Source organism: Pundamilia nyererei, unplaced genomic scaffold (assembly GCF_000239375.1).
Source record: "Pundamilia nyererei isolate P.nyererei 1_Seehausen unplaced genomic scaffold, PunNye1.0 scaffold00037, whole genome shotgun sequence".
Classification (NCBI taxonomy): domain Eukaryota; kingdom Metazoa; phylum Chordata; class Actinopteri; order Cichliformes; family Cichlidae; genus Pundamilia; species Pundamilia nyererei.
Window position 1 is genome coordinate 3649443 of NW_005187438.1, and position 20423 is coordinate 3669865.

The 20423-nt window shown below is 39.4% G+C and overlaps 1 protein-coding gene across 2 annotated transcripts in view; it reads left to right on the forward strand.

Annotated features, from left to right (window-relative positions):
* The window catches only part of myo3a (myosin IIIA), a 69469-nt gene that overhangs the window by 10431 nt on the left and 38615 nt on the right, over window positions 1-20423 (forward strand). For both annotated transcript variants that reach the window (XM_005730462.1, XM_005730463.1), the window contains exons 3-6: window positions 1452-1586; window positions 11100-11204; window positions 11313-11412; window positions 17350-17426. In XM_005730462.1, the coding sequence (XP_005730519.1) occupies window positions 1452-1586; window positions 11100-11204; window positions 11313-11412; window positions 17350-17426 (417 nt within the window). The remainder of the gene's footprint in view (window positions 1-1451; window positions 1587-11099; window positions 11205-11312; window positions 11413-17349; window positions 17427-20423) is intronic.

A 20423-nucleotide genomic window follows, 5' to 3' on the forward strand; every position in this document is an offset into this window, starting at 1 on the left:
CTGTTTATCACTTGTGATATAGTACTAAATACTGTACAAGATTAAATGTCCGCCAGCACGATTTGCATTATATGCTAAAAGTTCCCGGTCTTTAGGCTTTAATAACCGTGCAACATTCAGAAGAAGAGTATACGATGACTGCTGTATTTAACATGTCCTGGATATGTCCTTTCGCCCACATTAAATTGCAGAATAAATGGTGGAGACTTTGCATAGTGTCCGAAGGTCGGTCGCTCTGTTTTTCTTTGATCAAATCAGGCAACCGATGACGTTCTTGATATTTAAAAAGGTTGCAAAGCAGTTAAATGAGGAGCTGCAGATACATGTCTTAGAAATCACAGGACAAAGAAACGAATCATTCTCAAAGTCTGGTTTATGGACATTACAGTGTCTGTGTATCTGTGATATCACCACAACTCTGTCACTGTTCTCTTGAATGAAGATTGTTGAGAGTATCCTCCTCATCACTACTGGTGTAGGAATAGAAAAAGTTGAGAGAGAAAGCAAATAAATTACAGTTTTCTCCACAAAGTCTAGAAGGTAAATAAATGAAAGAAAAAATGTAAGCAATAATAACAAAGTATCCATTCAGCTGATCTTTATATTGTTATTTTCTTGGTTAGAGTTAAACTAAGAGGACCGAGAAGCAGGATCCAGTGGATGGTTAGCTCTGCTTAGCATAAACACTGTAACAAGCAATAAATAACTTTGTAAATGTAACAACTTGTCAATCAGCCAATCCAATCCAACTTTATTTATAGATCACTTCAAAAACAACATGGCTTGTTGTTTTTGAAGTAAAAAAACAGTGATAAAAGTATACATTATGTAACACTTTCATACACTAGTTATTAATGAGCATGACTGTTACTGAGCCACTTACATGTCAGCTGATATTTGATATATTTATTGTAATAAATTCATTTGAATTCGGTTTTTGCTTTTTGAATTTTAGATATTTTACTCTTATGTATTTCTTGTCATTTCTTAATATTTGTATTTAAACATAAAATTATTTTAATATACAATTTTTGTTCTTTTTACAAATTACTTTTTACTTTAAAGCAAGATTGTATTTTATTTTATTAAGCTAAAACGATTCAAGCTATTAATTGGGTGTGTTTGGTCTTATTTTTAGCTTCTGTAACAAAAAAATTCCCCAACATTGGGATTATTAAAAAAGTAATAGCTTTTATCTTATGTGAAGTAACCCTCTCCAGTTCATAATTTCAAATTTTTTTACCAGTATGAAAATGGTATTAATATTATTTAACTCATGCCTAGACAGTAGTCCAGGTAGTAATTAGTATTACCTCTATTACTCTGTTATTTGGCATTAAACATTCAAAGATAAAATATGGCTGGTAAAAAAAAATAGCTAAAGATAAGATTGTAGGTGTTAAAATGTGTGTGTCGTACACACTTAGCTGATGTTTGCTCTTGTGTTTCAGGATATCGATGAGGAAATTGAAGCTGAATACAACATCCTCAAAGCTCTTTCTGACCATGCCAATGTGGTCAAGTTTTACGGGATGTATTACAAGAAGGACATCAAATGTGGGGATCAGCTGTGGCTCGTACTAGAGGTAAGAGCACAACATTGGCTGTGTTTTTGTCACAGGCAGATTTGACTTGGATCTTAGAGAGCATATACTGTAGGTGCAAAAGCCTTATTATACTACAAACAGGAAGTCTTGCCAGGTATGTACAGCGGTCAGGGATTATGTAACAGTTTTAGCCACAATGGGCAGCCTAGGAGTTTACTTATAGAGCACCTGGGGGATTTGGTCGCAGGCCAGTTAGTACCAGGAGGGGGGGAGGTTAGATTGCGTGTTGTGAGCGCCCTGCTGAGAGCAGCACAGCAGGGATTTCTGTTAACAGGAGCTGTCTTCATGTATTAGTTTATACACCCTCTGTATAAAGTTGGAGCACAGGTTGAAATGTTCCTTGTTGTAGTTGATTTCTGTTGTAGAACTGAAGATACAACACACTGAAATTGCCTTTTTTGAATTAGCCTTTCCTTGTTTGCACCTGCTGATGCACGAGAAAAGCCACATGCAGCCGTGATATTTTCATGAAGGTTCAAGGAGACCTTGCTACTGCTGCTGCTTTCAGTACTCCTCAAAAATCCTTCCTGTCAGCTCCCCCCGTTCTCCATCTTTCTCCTTTTTTCATTTTCTGCTGTAGCCCTTTAGAAATGTCAAGCTCCAGACAAACATGTAATGGAGGTCAACCTCAGAGGAGAGAAAGTGTTTGTGGGGTCGAACACTGTGTCAGATATTGGTTTTCTTTGCCTTTTGGCAGTCGGACCATGTAATTTGTGTTCCTGCTTTGATAGAGAGCAGTACAAACCTGGAGATGTCTGGAAAACACTGTCAGCAATCTCAAGGAGGTTTGATAAGAAATGAAACAGCCATCGTCCAAAAGGGTGGTTGATGTGTTTCTTTGTGTGTGTGTGTGTGTGTGTGTGTGTGTGTGTGTAGTGTTTCTGTCGAATGGACTATAATGTAATTTGTCTCAAGGGATGGAAATGTTGGTCTGCAGGTTAATTAATCACTTTTTTTCCTGAAATATCCCGTAAATACACATGCATGAGCCCCAGAGAGCATTTCTTGCTGCCATTGGTAAACCACTGTTTTCTGTATGACTTTGACAATTTATGTCACTGGGAGGAGACTTACGGATAGGCGAGGAGAAGCCTTCAGAGCTGGCTGAAGTAGTCCTCCAGTGATTAAGTCAAAAGTCTGGCTGTACTTCACAGCAAAAGATGCAAACTCAGCAGCCTGCAACAAGTGCTTTAAGGTGATACTAGCAACATCCCCCAAAAACCCGAAGAGGAGAGTCCTGGCCCCTAGCCCTGCCAGTGTAGCAGAAATGATGATGATCATGATGGCAGCAGCAGCCGTGCTTCTCTGCATGAGTAGCTTAATGTTGTTCGTGTATGTCTGTGAAGGTTCTCAGTCATCCAGGTCATCGTAGTCAAAGGAGCGTCTGGACTTCTGGACTTCTTTTCGTTGTTCGTGTGTAATTTACGTTGAGTAGGCTAACCACGTTATTAAATTAATGCAGGTAAGGTGAACTAGCAAACACCGTTGTAGTTACATGCGGCTGTCTTCTTGTTTGATGGCAGATACTCCCTTCACCCTGGCCAAAAAGGCTAAAATGACCAAAGAAAAAGTGGAAAACAGCTAAACATGAGAGGGTTTAAGTTTGTGTTTTTTCCATTGTTTAAGCACTGCTTCCAGCCAAGAGTGATACCATAAATCCCCTATAGCTGCAGAAAAGGCTAACATTGTTATCTTTTTACAAAAACACAGCTAAACATGAGAGGTTTTTGGACAAAGTTTGTGTTCTTCATTCTTTAAGCACCGGTTCAAGCACCGTTTAAGCACCGGCACCGTTTCAAAAGTATCGGTTTGGGACTGGTATTGGATAAAACCTAAACGATACCCATCCCTAGGCGTACCTATTTCACATTTGGATTGGATACTAGACTGGATATTGGTGACAACAGGCCAATCGATTCACTTCAGTATTCAGTATTCACTACACTGTGTATTAGCAGCAACTCGGGATTTTATTTCAACAGCATGCTGTGATTAAATTAGCTGAGATGACTGAACAGCTATATTGACGTCACTCTCAGACTTAACTATGACAAGAACATGTTGTCACCAACTCCATTAATATTATTTAAGTGTTTTTGTGTGAGGAGGAGTAAAAGGAGGTGCACTCAGACTGAGAGTAGGACAAAATAGGCCAGCTAGGCTCTAAATAACAGCAGTATGCAGCAGCCTGTGACATTCACACTTCACATGAGATGATATGAGACCAGTGTAGATAAATTTAGTAAATAACATAAATGCAATTTTAAAATCTTTATGTATTTTTGTGCTGTTGTTGCTTATCATCTTACTAATAATTTCTAGTCCTAGTTAGTGATATTATTGGTGTATCTGTATATTTGTTACCTTTTACTTTTTACGAAGTTAAGAAAGCATTATTTAAATCGAGCCTGATGTTGAATATAAAGAATGATTTTCAATCTCTTTTTCATGCTTATATTTTTTTTTTACTGATGTTGGATATCTCAGTGGCTCCATGCTGTGGTATTTTATACATTTGCCTAACAAACAAAAGCTCCCCTGGGTCATTTCTGTGAAAAGATTTTTTAAAAGGTTTAGATCTAAATGTGCTGAAATAGTTGATGTTGATACTTAGCTTGAAACAAAACCACGTACAAGCTTGTGGCATAGATAAATGAACCTCTTAGCACCACTGTTTACCCAACAAAAAATTATGCTAACCTTTAACCAAAAGCCCCATTTCCCCAGGCCATCTACAACCAGTTTCCCTTCCTAAACATCCAAACAAAGTCTTAAGGCTAAAAAAACAAAACAAATACAAAAGCTAAATGAAGACCGACAGGATTTCCATTTAAGATACTCATCCTGTTCTTCTATTACGCTACCTTTTTTCCCACTGTTAGGAGATTATTGTTTCACACTGAACATTTTTCCTTTGTCAGGTACAGCAGTGCTAGAACAGAGTGTCCATATTTCTGTAATCCAAGCTCAGTGGGCTTCACATCAACAGCAGCACTGTTATGCTAGCCCAATAGATAGTTTTCACCTCTCCATCTTGAGTTTCCTTCCCCTTTCATCAATCTCCTTTCTCCTGACCTTTGCAGAGGACCCTGCATTTACTTCTCTCAGATATCAAGATGCTGACAGCACCATCCTTTTGAAGGAAAACAAAGAAAGTGCTATTGTTTTTTTAAGATAGTTTCATGTGAGTGTTCAGTGAAATTATCTACCAGGGCTTAATTCCTATGAGTAAAACTATAAATCTGCTGTGATCTTTGTTTATTCCCCGTGGTTACATATCCACTCAAAATTTCCCTTGCAAATCTGCAACCAGCAGTCCAAATCTGGTGGCTAATCCTGAGGCTGAAATCACTGCCTGACAGTTTAATAAGTGGCTGTGTTGTGCGTGTGTGTTTTTGTGCTCTGAAGTAGATGCACATGGGGTTTTAGCAGTAAAAAAGACAGGAAAGCAGGGAGTGAGGTGGTCATTCACCATGGTTACTGGCCCTCCTTTCTAAACTGTAATTTTCCATCCTTTAGCTCTGCTGAGAGGAGCCTTTCTCTGCCCTGCACTGACAGCAGACCGCTCATTATGAGCAGAATTCATACAAATTGCATCCGCTACTTTGTTAGCCCTTCATTGGGGTCTACGAGCTTTTGGCTTTGCCTCTGTAGTGTTCTCCTTTATCACAGCAGATGCGGGCAGAGATGAGCATGCTTTCATGTATAAAGGCCTAATATTGCTACCAGAGAGCTTGAAAATACTTCAAAGAAAGTGACGCTAGAGCGACTTTTATTCTCTGACTGGAAATAAGGAGCTAATTTAGATGTGCATGTCATTTGTGAGACTTTAAAAGGTCATTTGTTTTAAATGTTCACCATCTTCTATCGAGCTAAAATAAAAAATGTTGGAGTTTTAAATCAAAATTGCATCACTCTGGGGATGTGCTTTTTAAAAAAACAATTGGGATTGCTAAAAAAATGTCATTCGTCATTCATCTATGTGTGCAGATTAATTTAATTAAACCCCGGCCGCTAAAGTGAGCAGCTCAGAGAAGAAGCAGAAAAAGATAACTCAATCTATTGAAGCGCAAACCTTTACACCATCATTTTCTATCACAGAGGAAATGAACAGCAAAAGCAAGCAGCAGTGGTAGGAGAAATTGGCTTATGAAGATTCTTTGTCAGGACCAAAATTGCATAAAGAGTCTGCACATGAAGAAAACAATAATTAGCATTGTTGTCTGGGGAAAGATAAATGATAAGTGGAAAAAAGAGATAAATCTCTCGAAGCTTCTCATTAGTAAGCCCATACAGCTTTCCCTTTCAGCGTGGCACAAAACACAAAAACTGGATCGCACGAGGACTTGACTCGAAGGTTCAGGAGAAACTTAATCAGGGCTCATCCTGGGCATGTCGCTAGTCTATCCCAGAGCGACAGAAAATCACACACTCTGAACTCTACACCTATGGTTAGTTTACAATCACCAACTAATCTAACCTACACATTTTAGGACATGTGTTAGGATGTGAGCCTTAATCAGTTCACAAATTCCCTAGTCATTGAATCAGTGCTTGAAAACACATGAAAAATTTTTTGCTTGTCCCTTTTTTGCTTTCCTGGCTTCATTCTACTTGGACACCCTGTCAAAGTCAACAATTTGTCTTGGATTTTTCAACCCATTTTCTCTCTCCAAGCTCATCCTCTTGACCTTTGCACTCGTTAATTGACAATGATGTTTTGAAATAGTTTCCCTCTATCAGACCTTTCGATAAACGGTGCCAGAAAGTGGACACCTCGGCTATTATGCTCCGTGTAAACGATAAGGCCACGGTAACAATGGGAGTGCTCTTCTCTGGAGATGGTCCAGCATGCCACACACACGTTTGTTTTCAGATCTTAATAAGGACATTGAATAGATACAATGCCTCGATTTCACTAACACGAACACTAACCCCCCAGAAATGAATGCTTAACCTTAAACTGAACTATAACCTAATTGTAACCCTAAACTCAAAACAACATTTTGAGCCTCAAAACATGCCTTCAAATTCACAAGGACTAGCATTTGGTCCTCATATTTATTGGTGGTCCCCACAAGTATAATGACAGTTCTTGGTCCTCATAAAGATATTTAAACAAGTACAAACACACACACACACACACACAGGGAACATGTTTCTTCGAGCCTTTTGCAACTCGGTATATCCATCCATAAATGAGGTAATTAAAAAAATACAATGTAAATTTAAACTTTTATGCAATCACACTGTTAATGAAAGATGGCTAAAGCGAGCACCTGTGTTTAGTTTGTTTCATCTTTACCTTTCTTTTATCTACTTCTTTGCTCGTCTTTGATGCAAAACTTGCATTTACATGACTAAACAAGCACCTGACCTCATTTGTAATGGAGACTAGACCACTCAATATTCAGTGTGTTCCTTTGTTTATTCTTTGACATGATGAGCAAGACAGAGTGCAAATCTTAACAAATCTTTTCATGCAGTGCGTTCCTCTTCCAAATCTGTGAAATGTGTAACAAGGAAAGATCAAACTCCATTGAATCGTCTCTAACTGTAAAAATGACTCATGATTTTTATGAGTGTCAGAAAGAAAAATAATTTTGAAGCCCATTGCTGGTACATTCTTCAATAGTGAGCAACATGTCAACATGGTTTTTCTCAATAAGGCAAAGGAGCAGATGAGAAGCCATCCAAAAAAACTGACCAAGTAACCCATTCCTGATCTCGGTGTGTCAAATACTATGGTTTTTTTTCAAAGCTGCTGGGGTTTTGCAAATGTAGAAACGGTGTCCTGGGAATACAGTACACTGGGTTACTAACTGGTCTCATAGCTAACCAGATTTAGCTGCTGAAGCGTGAGAGTTTTACTTCCTTCTTTTTACTTCCTGATTGACAAAAGGCTCTCTTTCAATCATCTTGTACTGAACTTTTAGGGAGTGGAAATGCTAAAGGAAAGGGATGTACTTCATTTATAACACAAGAAAAAAGTGCTTGAAAAGTGAGTACAACAAGAGTTCAACAAACAGTTTTTGTTGCATTAACCGTACCAAGGATTTTGTGGTACTTTAAACCTTGCCAATTATTTGTGATGCCTAAACATAATGACTGAATAAGAGTAAAGATAAAAAGCAAGTGAAAACTAATAAGAGTGTGAAAACATAGCCTCTAATTGGGCATGAACACTGGGCTCTAGGCTGAAAGCTTAAACAACGTCAAAGATTAACTGGAAGATGGCAAAAGCCATGGTTCAAAGCAGCCCAGTTCATACATGAGAGATAATGCTCAGCAAGTGCAAAAGTAAAGTAAAGCTGACCAGTTTGCATGACAACATGGGATTACAAAATGAAACCGGAATCAACGAGCACCAAAGAGGTCATAGATTAAAATTAAGATCCATGATTGACATTAAAGGCTAAGTTTTCCTGTCAGTGTTAAAATTTCTGCCTCTGAAAAGAAACCGTAATCTTGAGGTGTTTGAATATCTGTGCTAAAGCTCATAGAACGGTTAGTAAATGTGATTTAAGCAGTTAAACAATTAAATTCAATCATCTATGACATTCCCAATGTCGTTTCCTTTCTGCAGAGATTTAGGTCTTCACCACATCTCTAATAATTAATGTTCATGTCCAGGATCACTTGTTGATGTGGCCGCTGTGGCTAAGGTGAGAGCACTAACGTTTAGCTCACCTAAATCCGGAACATCGGACCTCTCATTAATATGGATTCCTTCGTCTGCCTCGTGTAATTTAATGATGACAGGTGATATGGCAGCAATGATGTGGACTGACGTCAGGCCCCGCTCATTGTCAGAGTGCTGTGCTGTCTGTGAAAACCTCTGCGGTATTCTCTGCTTAACTGCAGTTTGTCTGCACGTCTGATAGCCGAGAGGAGACGTGATTAAGCTTCCTATGTGGCAGCTGAGATACATGCCATCCATCCTGCAACAGTCCTCCGGGCTCCTGATGAATAGGCAGATTGATAGGCAGATAGAAAACAGACAACAGGCACATCATTGAAAACTTATGCCAGTGCACCGTCAAGGTCAAAGAATTGCTTCACCTTCAGTGTCGTAGAAGGATTACAGATTATAGTTACCATTCCAACCTTGGGCCAGCATTTCAATTTGAGGTTAACATATCAGGATACAAAGTCAAATGAACATGACACAAAACTACTAATGAGAAATAAAATGTATTTGCAGTGATATATAATTCCTGAAATGCACAAGGAAAGAAAGACAAAGTGTTTCAAAGAGATATGGAAATGCAAGATACACAAAGAAGTAACTTTGACTTTAGTGGCTCTTGTTCCGCCGGTACCACCGGGGCCTTTTACCGTTGTCTTGTTGAGGTATAATGCAAGATTACAGTACAGTATAAGATAATAATAATTGCAGAAAGTTGCTTCTTTTCATCTGGACGCAGTGCTCTCTCTAGGAGAAACATGTCATTGCTCATATTTCAGTCTTAGATAAACTTTTCCCCTGCAGATGAACAAATTGAACTTTCTGGGACAAGATAATAACTAGCTCAATTTTAAAAAGCTGTTAATGCTAAAATGCCACCCATCAGTCTATTATCTGCTGCTTATCTGGTCTGGGTCACAGGGGCAGCAGTCTAAGCAGGAATGTCCAGACCTCCCTCGCACGAGTCACCATCTCCAGCCCAAAACACCTCACCAAGGAGCTGCCATAGTCAGATTCCAACTCGATCCTTTAAAGCAGCTCTACAAATTACCTACTCCTTGTGATCTCACTCTTTTGGCCACCAACTACAGTTTGTAGCCGTAAGCAAGAGTAGGAACGTTGATCAGCCAGCAAATCAGTAGCTTTGTCTACATCTTCAGTTCTGTACCAAGCTCTAGAAAATTACTGCTTTGGAAAATGGACCAATTTTTATTACTTCCAGCTTCCCAAATGCCATGATTTGCTGCTTATATCAATTTTATGTGAATACCAATAGCGTCTCATCTATATTTATTATGTTTTAGACTGTTGGATGGATTTTTAAAAAGCATTTTGAAGATGAGATCTTTGTCTTCCAGTTAGTTTATAGACTAAATAAATCAATAAAATCAGTAATTGCAATGCTAGGTACTTGTAACCCACGAATTAACTACATTTAGTTAGTATTCACTGAGATCTTTAAATAAAGGAATGACTTTGTAGCTTGCTGTTGTCAGCACAAAATTTTTTTAAAGCCCTGTAGGTTGAATTATAAAGAGATCACTCATTGTTTGGCTATTTGGGCCCTCAGATGTTTACTTTACTCTTTTTGTTGTGGTGCTATTGTTGAGCTATGCTGTACCTTTTTCTTAGGACTGCAGGTAATGACACTGCAAGTTAGCATCATTATTTTCCATCTAATAAGGAGCTATTTCTTTACCCCAAATTACACAGCACAGTGGGTAAACATCCCTTTCCCTGAGAAAATAAATATTACACTGTAAGCCTCATTGTGTGCTTCCACTTGCAGTAACCTACCATTTGAAATGTGTGTTAAAAACTATTTTTGTTGCATTAATTGTGAATGGTAGTCTTAACATTTTCTCGCACGTGTTACACATTTTAAACAGGCTGATTTTATAGGCTGATTTGCTTTTAAATTACAAGTTAGGGAAATCAGTGTAGTTATAAAAAAGCAAGAGATCACTACAAAAAGCTATAATGGAAATTTCCTGTCTACCAGAAAATGTCAAGGATGTTTTTTATGCATGCAGTTAAGAGTGAAGATGGAAAATTGCTCATAAAAAGTTGAATGATGCATGTGTAGATGATATCTTTTACCATAGAGAGTAACAGCGTCTGTGTTTACAAACAGGGTTCGTATGCAAAGAGACGCCATTTCAGTCCACTTCCAACCCCCAGCGTCACTGATTGACATCTTAGAGCTTTTTATTTTTTATGCACTTCTGGCATCTCCCAAAGAAAGACCCAAATTAAGGGTTATTGTTGTTGCCAAGGCAACCTACTGGGTAATTTTCTGTAATTTTCCGGGAGGGATTGCTATTGACGGTGAAGTCCATATCAAGATGCTGTATGCTGCAAGGAAACACCTACAAACACAAAAGTCTATTTTTCGGGGGAGGAGGTGTTCTGCCGCAGTGAGGAATGTCCCATAAACGGTGTATAATTTCTAATATAAATCTTGGCTTTGTCTGAATGCATACGATTATTTGCTTTATTTGAGCCCGCTTAGTCATCACCGCATAGATTAAACCCTGCATACAAAATGTACATTCTCTCCCGCTAAGCTGCCTGAGAAAGATAAGCCTCTAAAGATTGATAGAATTACTTCCAGCATCATCCCCCTGTTTTCTCGCTGTGAAATCTTATGATCAAAACGCTTCACCCCGTGCTGTTTCCACATGAAAATTCGGCATATCTTTCCCAGAGTTTGACACATTGTGTAAGCAGAGCGTGTGCTGACTCATGGTGAGTTTTTGCTCATTGTCCTCTTTCCTTTGTGGACCCCCCACCCCCCACTGCAGCTCTGCAATGGTGGCTCTGTGACAGATCTGGCCAAGGGCATGCTGAAGAGAGGAGACCGAATGGATGAATCCATTATTGCCTACATCTTGCACGAGTCCCTCATGGTAAGCATTGGAGGGGGGTGACTATGATGTACCCCAGAGTAAACGGGGTGATTTTACAGGCAGGTGCTCATCAGGATAAAAGAAGCTGTTAACCTCTTTGTTTCGCAGGGCCTCCAACACCTGCACATCAACAAGACCATCCACCGTGACGTCAAAGGCAACAACATCCTATTGACGACGCAGGGAGGGATCAAGCTCGTGGACTTTGGTATGTGCCTCTTTTTGCCTTTTTAAAAATTTTTGGCATCCCTGTCCTCTAATCAGCAAAGAACATGTTATAGCTCTATTTAACGAAATCAATTACCTTCAGCTGTCTTACAAATAAACTGTGACAACAATTAGTTTCCCTGAGAGGCTGGACTACATTTATACAATCCAACAACGTGGTGGATGGTTATACTTTTCCACTCTGCCACAAACAGCTGCAGACATTGCTGCTGCTCCCACTGCGATTTCTTAACCAAATGAGGCTCGCTGTAGTTCCTGGGCTCAAGGATCGGGATAGGCAAATTGATTCTGATGGTTTTCCGGAGATGACTCACCCCTCCCCAAAAACCCCCAGCTGCCTGTTTTCATTACAAATAAAATCCCCCTCTCCATTTGTGCGTAGGTTTGCATTTACTCCTGCTAATTGTGGGCTTCTCTTAAAAGCCCTCTCCTAACAATGAAGCACAAAGTGCACTGCTTTTACACAAGAAGAACTAGAGGGTGGGGAGGTATTAATGGAATCACTTGATACTTGAATGGGAAGTAGCTAATACTGAGCCAGAGCAGCTTCTTCCTCCTCGCGCTGCTGTCATGGAGATTCTCAGCACCTGTTTGTTTGTTTGATGTTTACTGATGAAGTAGATCGAGATGTCCAAACTCTGCACCCAGAAGCATCACATAAGTATTCATATATAAATATGATAATGCTTCTGGTGATAAGAGATGAATCCTAGGATCTGGTATTCTTGGATTCTTTTAACAGTTGTGTGTTGTGTGTTTTATTTGTGTTTACAGAACATATTCGCTTTAAAAACTAAAAACAGTTACAAATACAACATATTCTGAACGGAATGGCAGAAAAGCATCCCTCGTAATCGGTCAAAACTATGGCGTCAGTACTAGTGGCTCTTATTATTGCATCTGAAAACTGCTTTATTCAGCTAAAAAAAAAACATTAAATACCTCTTTCTACGTAATTTATTAATTGTGTTTAGTGTGATTCATTTAAAAGTATTTATGCTGAAAGAAGAACCAAACAATCCTCCATGAGTTTGTAATTTCTCAAATTATTCTGTATGATCTGGTGGTTTGGCCGAGACCACACATGTTGCTTTCTTAGTTTTTGCTGCTGTACACTGAAAATCAGCTGTCACATCTTCAACACTGTGAAATGCTGGAGTATTCATAGACAGAAAAGGTAACCTGTTATTGGTTTCAGTTTTAAAGTGAAACAAAATGTTTCAGTCCTGTGCAAAAGTCTTGAGTCACCCCTCATGTCTTTAAATTTTGCTTCCAAGGAGTGAGGCCTTCTTTTAATTCTGTACTTGACAAATAGTTCTCCCATCTCTCTCTGAAGGTCTTTCAAAGATTTTCTTTGACCATTTTCAGAGGATTTCTTTTGTTTTTTTTTGTGTGTGTTAAGCCACTTAAGCCCGACCTATGAACCATTCAAGCATAAAAAAGCACCTAACTCAAGCGATGAACCAGTGTTGTGTCTACACATGAAAGACAACTTAGCAAAGAATCAGTTCTAGAACTTTTGCCTCACTCTGATTTAAATTAAAATGCTATAAACACTCACAGACGATATCACACAAATTGTCTGAAGCTATTAATCAGGTTATTGCAATCCTGGCATCTCCAACAGCATCCAGCCATTATTTCTGCGATATATCATCTCTTGCTTATTTACAATAAGAACATCTTATCAAGTGTTTGATGTTTCTCTGGCTCAACCTGTAATGAATGTCCAAGATAGGAAGGATATCGTATCTCTGAAAATAATTTATTACATACAAACATTGTTGGTTAGACCAGAGAGCCAGTTTCAATTCACCGTGTTTAGTGCTAAGCTCATGTAACTCTCACAGGAAGTAATTATGTTTAATGTTGGAACACGTTATCATCAGTAAATTGTTGCTGCATTCACTTTAAGGTATAAGAAAGCAGTGGCACCGCTGATCAGCTTATCTTCTATGAATAAATATTTGCCGCTGTGCATGACTGTTATCTGTTCGCACCATATTTGTGGCTGCTGGTTAGAAGTAATGCATGTGGATCAGTTTAGGGAAGATGTTAAAAGAAGCTGTATTATAAGAGGAAATAAAGTTTATATTGAAGTGTGGGTTTAAAGGAAGAAGAGCCACAGATTTTCCTGACAGAAATCTCTCGACATCTACTGGATGGTTCCCACTGGTTGAGGTCTTATCTATTTTAATTCCCTAGCAGATCAAATCGGTCATTTGTCCTGTAACTTTCAATTCAATTCAGTTTTATTTTTGTGCACCTCAAGCTGCTTCATATTGTAAGGTAAAGATCCTACAATAATACAGAGAAAACGGCAACAATCAGACGATCCTGTTTGAGCAAGCACTTGGTGACAGTGGCAAGCAAAAACTCCCTTTTAACATATGTATTCAAAACCACAAAACTAAAAAATGAAAAGCTTACTTGGAAGTCAGAGTCACTGTAAATAGCAGGGTTTACCCAATAACTAAACTTTGCTCCCCTTGCACCATAAATAATAATTCATTTTTATAGTTTTTAAGTTTTTATATTCTTGCCAGATTAAAAAAACTGTCTGCTTTCAAGTTTTCTCTTATTATTCTATGAAGTGTTCACATCATAGGCAGCACATTCAAGTAAAACAAGCTGTATGCATTACAGGAATTGTTAGGTTTGAGTGCTGCCAGCACAGAGATTCATAGGATTTGTATGGAAAATAAATAAGACCACAAAAACAAATGTTGTTAATTTTAGTCCACTAGATTAGTCTAAATTAAAAGGTCCATTTACTTTTAAAGTTGTAACTAGGGACACCACTGTATTCCTAATTTTGTCTATCAATTTTAAAGACAGCTGTCAGTCTCCTGGTCCTCTAATCTACATGCTGAAGTGTGTGTGTGGTAGTAAGGAAGGGCTTAAAGTCCCAGAATCAAGAGCCACATGAATGTGTGTGTGAACGGTGAATGTGGTTTGTGGTGAAAAGTCTTTGTTTACTGGTTCACACATCTGCTTTTACGGCAAAAACCCTTATCTACCATAATATCATGACACCACGCAGGCCTACATACTATTCAAGCAGCAGCATGTCCTCCACTACAAGCTCTCCTGTAAATCACACTTCTTGCTTTGTCGCTGCTTGATCTTCACTCTGAGTTAGGCTTTTCATTGCTAACCTTTGTTGACTTGACACGTTCTTGGTAACACGTTGCATGTGCTGTGGTTAGTTTCTTCTGGCCTCATCACAGTTTTGCACTTTATACATATATATACTCCATACATACTCCAGTACAGCCTGTAATCTACTGATTTGTGCTTTTGAACAGGATGTTTTCATTTGTCTGGTCCAATATGATGCCATATGTATTGATTCATGCCCATGTACTCAAAAAGAATATTTTTCACTTTTGAAAAGGAAAAAAATGTGTATATTTCGAGAGTGGAGGGGTTGCTGGTGGAGTGACTCATTTTGCTGAACACACTAGAGGTTTAAGTTAACATCATAAACATCACACATTCTTTGTATTATTTTTTTTAATATTTTATTACTTTCATAGCATTGAGCATTAAACACTATGTGGTCAAGATGAGAAAAATCTTTGTGGCTTGGGTTAAAATACATAAAAAATACTCTGGTTTCTTGATTTCAATCGTACGTGCTGCAAACACAAAACGGACTTCCTGTGAAAATAGTCAGGAATTCATGCTGACTGTCATGAAAAAGCGCAACAGTTTCTGTTCATGGCCATGCAGAAATAATTGCTTTTGGAATTATTTCCTGTTTTGCATGCTCATGCCATTTCAAGTAACGTAGAGTATAAGAGCAGGTGCATCGCCATCTTTGTCTCCCATTCTTACCAACATGAACTGAGGTCAGGCAGTTTTTGCAAAAAGACCTTAAAAAAGCATTTTCATTTATTTCTTCTGTTCTTCGGATAATTAAAAACAGGATTATTTGATTAGTTTCCATTTCAATTACAACAAGCTGCAAGGTCACTGTGAAATGTTTTAGTGCAATGACAACAGGCTGAATTCAAAGAGTATGCAGGCACCCGGGTTGAATCTCATTTATAAAAGTAGCTCCAACTTCTTTTGTGACGTCCCGCTTGCCAGCTTGTAAGCTGCTGACAGCTGAGATTTGAATGAGGTCTGTGACGTCACGAAGGAGGAGAAACAAACTCGCAGAGTGACGAAAATGGCGGCGTTGGGGGGGGGGTTCGACTCGAGCTTCCACGGGTACTGCGTCACGCTGGGATTAATGGTTTTTCGTGTGGAGGGGCACATGCTACACTGAGCAGCTGAAGAGATAAAGCCCCCGCAGTGACTCATCACCGGCGGAGAAACAGAACAGCAAAAAAAAGACGGACCCAAAAAAGAGCAGCAGAAGAATGAGGAGAGCTGCTCGTTCATCGGTCTCTCATGAATATTCTAATTGACGGCATTATCTCTGTGATGATTATTAAGTGTGTGGCCCACCAGGCTGCACTCCGGGCTAATGTAGTGGAAACAGAGGGGTTGAGAGAGCTTTAATAGGGGGCTTTTTGTGTACTTGTACTTTCACGCGCTGATATTCCTCACACGCCTTATATATCATAACAAACACATCAAGTTTGTGTATAAGGATGAATCCCTGTAAAACTCTGAGTTTGTCCTCACTAATGCGAGGTGATGTTAGTGTGTTTGTGGTTTTATGACACGATGTGACTGTCCCTGTGTGTATGTTCGCCTTATGCCTACACCTCCCCGCCCTGCACATGATTATAATCCCTTTTGATGTTTGCCACAGAACCATTTTCCTTTACACTGCTCATCCCAGCATTCCTCTCCACCCCTGGATTTAACCCCCAAGCTCCAACAGTGACAGCATTTAAATGGATGCGCAGAATCATCACCATGTCTAAATTTGCTGACATGGTTGGAAATACATTCATGTGGTGTAAATGGCTTTGTTCTGTTACTTAGAGATTGTGCCTGTCTGCACACTTTTGATGTTTTAAACAGATTTTTATGCAGTTCACCATCTGGATGTTTTGTTGGTACATTTCCTCAAATTGCCCTTTCGTTTCCTAAAAGCTTTTATGTTGCACGTCTGGCTGCTAAAACACATTTTGCAGAATCTGTCCGCCTCATATTCTTCATATAAAACCATGAAGTAGAAGACAGAGACGCGGTTCTGCAGCAGCATGTCGTGCATCACTACATCACCTTTTGTTTGTGGGTTGCCGCTTTTGTCTCGAGGCTTTGCTTTTGTCCCGGTCGCTGCTCTTGATCTGGCCGGCTGCTTCAGCAGAGCCCGCCCTGGGATACATCACAGTGTAGCGTAACACTGATTTGTCTGGACTGGACCGAAGTCACGATTGTGGGTCAGCATGTTCCTTGTCAGGCACATTAACACAGCACACACACACGTAATGACACACGTGTCCTCTTTTTCTCTCTGCAGTCCCATTTCTGCTGAACGTATCTGCCTCTGACTTGACTGCTGTAATGTGACTCGGGCCTCTCTAGCATCAGACAATAAATCACTCAGATGCGTCTTGTTCTGGGAGGAGGTGACACGTCTCCGGCCACCAGATCGTGCTCACAGTTGAATTGTATTCAAATGTTGTTCTTGAAATGCCAAAATCGCTTGCAGTCAAATAAGAATTTGTAATTCATGGCAGTCTATCATTTGGATAAAGAAAAAAAGCACTGCAGATGTTTATGCGTGTGTATTGTTTATTTCCTTCGTCACTATAGCGACAGCTCTATCAGTGCACGCTTCAAGAGCTGTTGGGCTCTCTATCACTTGAGCCGTGTCCTGCTGTTTACTGTGCACTGTTTCCCTTTTCACAGAGCATCACTTTTACCTGCCAGTGTGATCTTTGTAGAAATAAAAACATGTTATTGAGATATTTTGAATTGTCTCCACTGAGTCTTGTTTTCTACCCTGCAGGCGTTTCAGCCCAGCTGACAAATACCCGTCTGAGGAGGAACACCTCAGTGGGAACCCCCTTCTGGATGGCTCCCGAGGTACGGTAAAAGTGGCCTATAAATGCTCCCGCAGCCTCGTCTCTTTCTGCTACATTAGCCTGGAGCAGATCCCAGTGGACCACAGTTAATAATCATCAAAGAGATAACACTGTCAAATACAATGTGCATGGAAAAAGTGAAATGGGCAGCCTCCATCGTTCATCTCTTGTATAATCATGGCTGAGTGCACTGACAGTATGTATAGCTTGTGTAGAGAAGTGGCTGCAACAAAAATTGAGCGTTTTATACCAGTCGTATGTGTTTGAACCTTATTCTTTTTATAGCAGGTTAATGTGACTTTGTGCTGTGAGCTGGGCTCTCAGCTCGGGGTTCTTAACGACTCTCTGACACTGACTGAAAGGCTGTTTCTATATGATAGTGTTTTTCTTGCTTCAGTAATGCATTAGGGACTAAGCTGCAGTTTTTGTATGCTGTTATCTGTGGCCACTACTGTCAATGTTTATTGACAGCGTTGGAAGCTGTGCTTCCTTTATATTGCAAGTTAGAAGTTCAGTGGTGGTAGGTGAGAGTTTGCACATCAAAGTCTGTTTACAGGTCTTGAGGATGTGCTACTGCGTATTTGAAAAAAAGTCCAGCAACACCTTCTGTGCCTCCAGAGGGATCAGTGTGAAGTCCATTAAACCGCCTCAAGTGTTGTCACTTGCATGGAATAAAAAAATAATGTTTTTCAATAATGTAAAAAGTCAAAATTCAGAATAAGTAATCAAATTTTTTCTTTTAAGTTGACTGAGAAAATATTGTAATTTTTTTTTAGATAATTCATAACTTAATGAAAATTTTAAAAGCGAAGAAGAGGTGCTCATTACCATGTTATGAATGTTGATGCTGCACAGTTTATTCAACAGAGGCCACTTTGGAACGTCCCTGATGGCACCATGGTTGGAGCACCAGAAAAGCAACAACCTGCTGATCTGAGTAATAAATAATAAATAACTAGACATACTACTAACACGCAGTCAGAAAATCATGTGTCTAAAATAACAGTAGGAATCAGCTGACATACTGGAATATTATTGGTCCTGAAATTCCTATACTTGTCAGGCTCTAAACATCCCTTAATATCAAGGAGAGCAGGTGAACACACATGTTCCAACATATTTGGTCTTGTCTCCTGTATATTTTGACTTTCATACTCCCCCTCCGAATTGGCTCTCCAGATAAGGGAACACAGTGTGTCTCTGCATTATTAACAAGCAGCCAGGCTGTCCATAAGTCTTTTATAGATGCAAAACACCCCATCATACTTCCAAAGGCTTCAGTGAGAATGACATTCCTGTCGAGACTTCACCATACGGGGAATCGGCTCCTGAAACAATCCACTGCTGTCATGAAATTCAAGCTTAGTTCCTTTAATGGATCAGTACAATTTAACACATTTCATAATGTGCAAAACTGTCTCCATTTTCAGTTTGTGCTGCAGTCTTTGCTGTTTCACTACTGCTCAGCAAATAGTTGGCAAGTGTTTGCAGACAAGTCAGAACTTAGCATGCAAACTACAGGCAACCACAACAATCTGCTAACGACCAAAGCAATCACAAGGAGGTCTCAGTTTACCAAATATAACAACCAATTTTACTGAGCAACTGCCAGCCACCCCAGTAGGTTTTTAAGGAGTAAGACATTTAAATGGATCTTAGAATGAAACAGGGACAACAAACAAAACACACTGCAGAGCAAAACAGATTGCGTAATGTAGGAAAACAAACTTCAGATGACGTTTGGACTGTGCAGTGAATTGATTCATCATGAAAAAGGCTCGGCAACCCCTAGTGGAGCAACGGCATAGCAGAAAACAGAGATAACCTGAATGTTAGGAGATGCACTTTTAGCCTCTCAGTCAGACACCATTCATTTATTTTTCATTGAACTTGAAGCAAACACTTTTGGAAACCCTCAACAAGTAGAGGAATCTGTTAACCACCCATTTGCACGCTTAACCTCAACACTGATCAAGATTAGATGAGTCATTAGCGGAATTCGTGGGGATGAGATGGGTAAACTTATACTCAGCATACATGATCACCCCAGATCAACTTGCATGTTCACTTGTTAAATCAAAATAGCTTTTACATGAAGTTTGCATGCCGTGCAAATGCAGGGTGCTGCATGACGTGGTGTCGTTAAGGCTCAAGGATTTTAATCTTATTTGTTTAAGACATTTATTCACAAAGGTCTAAGAAAGGGCATTTACCTGAGTGGACTGAGTAGACAAGAAGCACTTGACAGAGCGGAGGTTTCTTCTTTCTAAATATACACTTTGGGGACAATATACAGCGCTGGCTTTATATAAAGTCTACTTCTAAAGAGGATTTGCTTATGTAGGTTTGACTTGGAGGTGAGCTGCATCTTTTCCGCACTGTGTTATACACATGTTATGTAGATGAGCTTTCTTTTCCAGAATAATTGTGTTTGGTTGTCGCTGTCGAGTTGTGATTTTGGCCGCGTTATGTGTCTATATTTGTGCGTTGGTTGGAAATAATTTTGCTGTTTAAAAGTCAGTTTGTCATGTCTTTGCAAATTAGTCTCCTTGAGGACAGATTTAACATTGATTTCTTTTAGTTTTCATTAAGTGTGTTTGCCAGCAACATGACGGAATAATGAAAGTCTTGGGGTTTTGTGGAGTGTGTGTCTTATTGGTTATCTGGTAATGATTTGTCTGGTCTGCATGCATTAGACTCTGCCTGTTCAGAACTAGAAAAACAAATTACTGATTACTGTTAAATGTGTGTATTATATGTGAGTGTGTGGTAATAACAATATGAATCTTGAATGATTCATACTGCTGATTGAGTGCCATACTGCCCGCAGGACAGTGATGATGGACTGTGTGTGTGTGTGTGTGTGTGTGTGTGTGTGTGTGTGTGTGTGTGTGTGTGTGTGTGTGAGTATGTTCTGCTCACAGCCAATGATAATGAGGAAGTTTTGGCTGAGCTGCTGCAGTTTGTTTAGTTCCTTTGTTGTTAGTGCACAACTTTT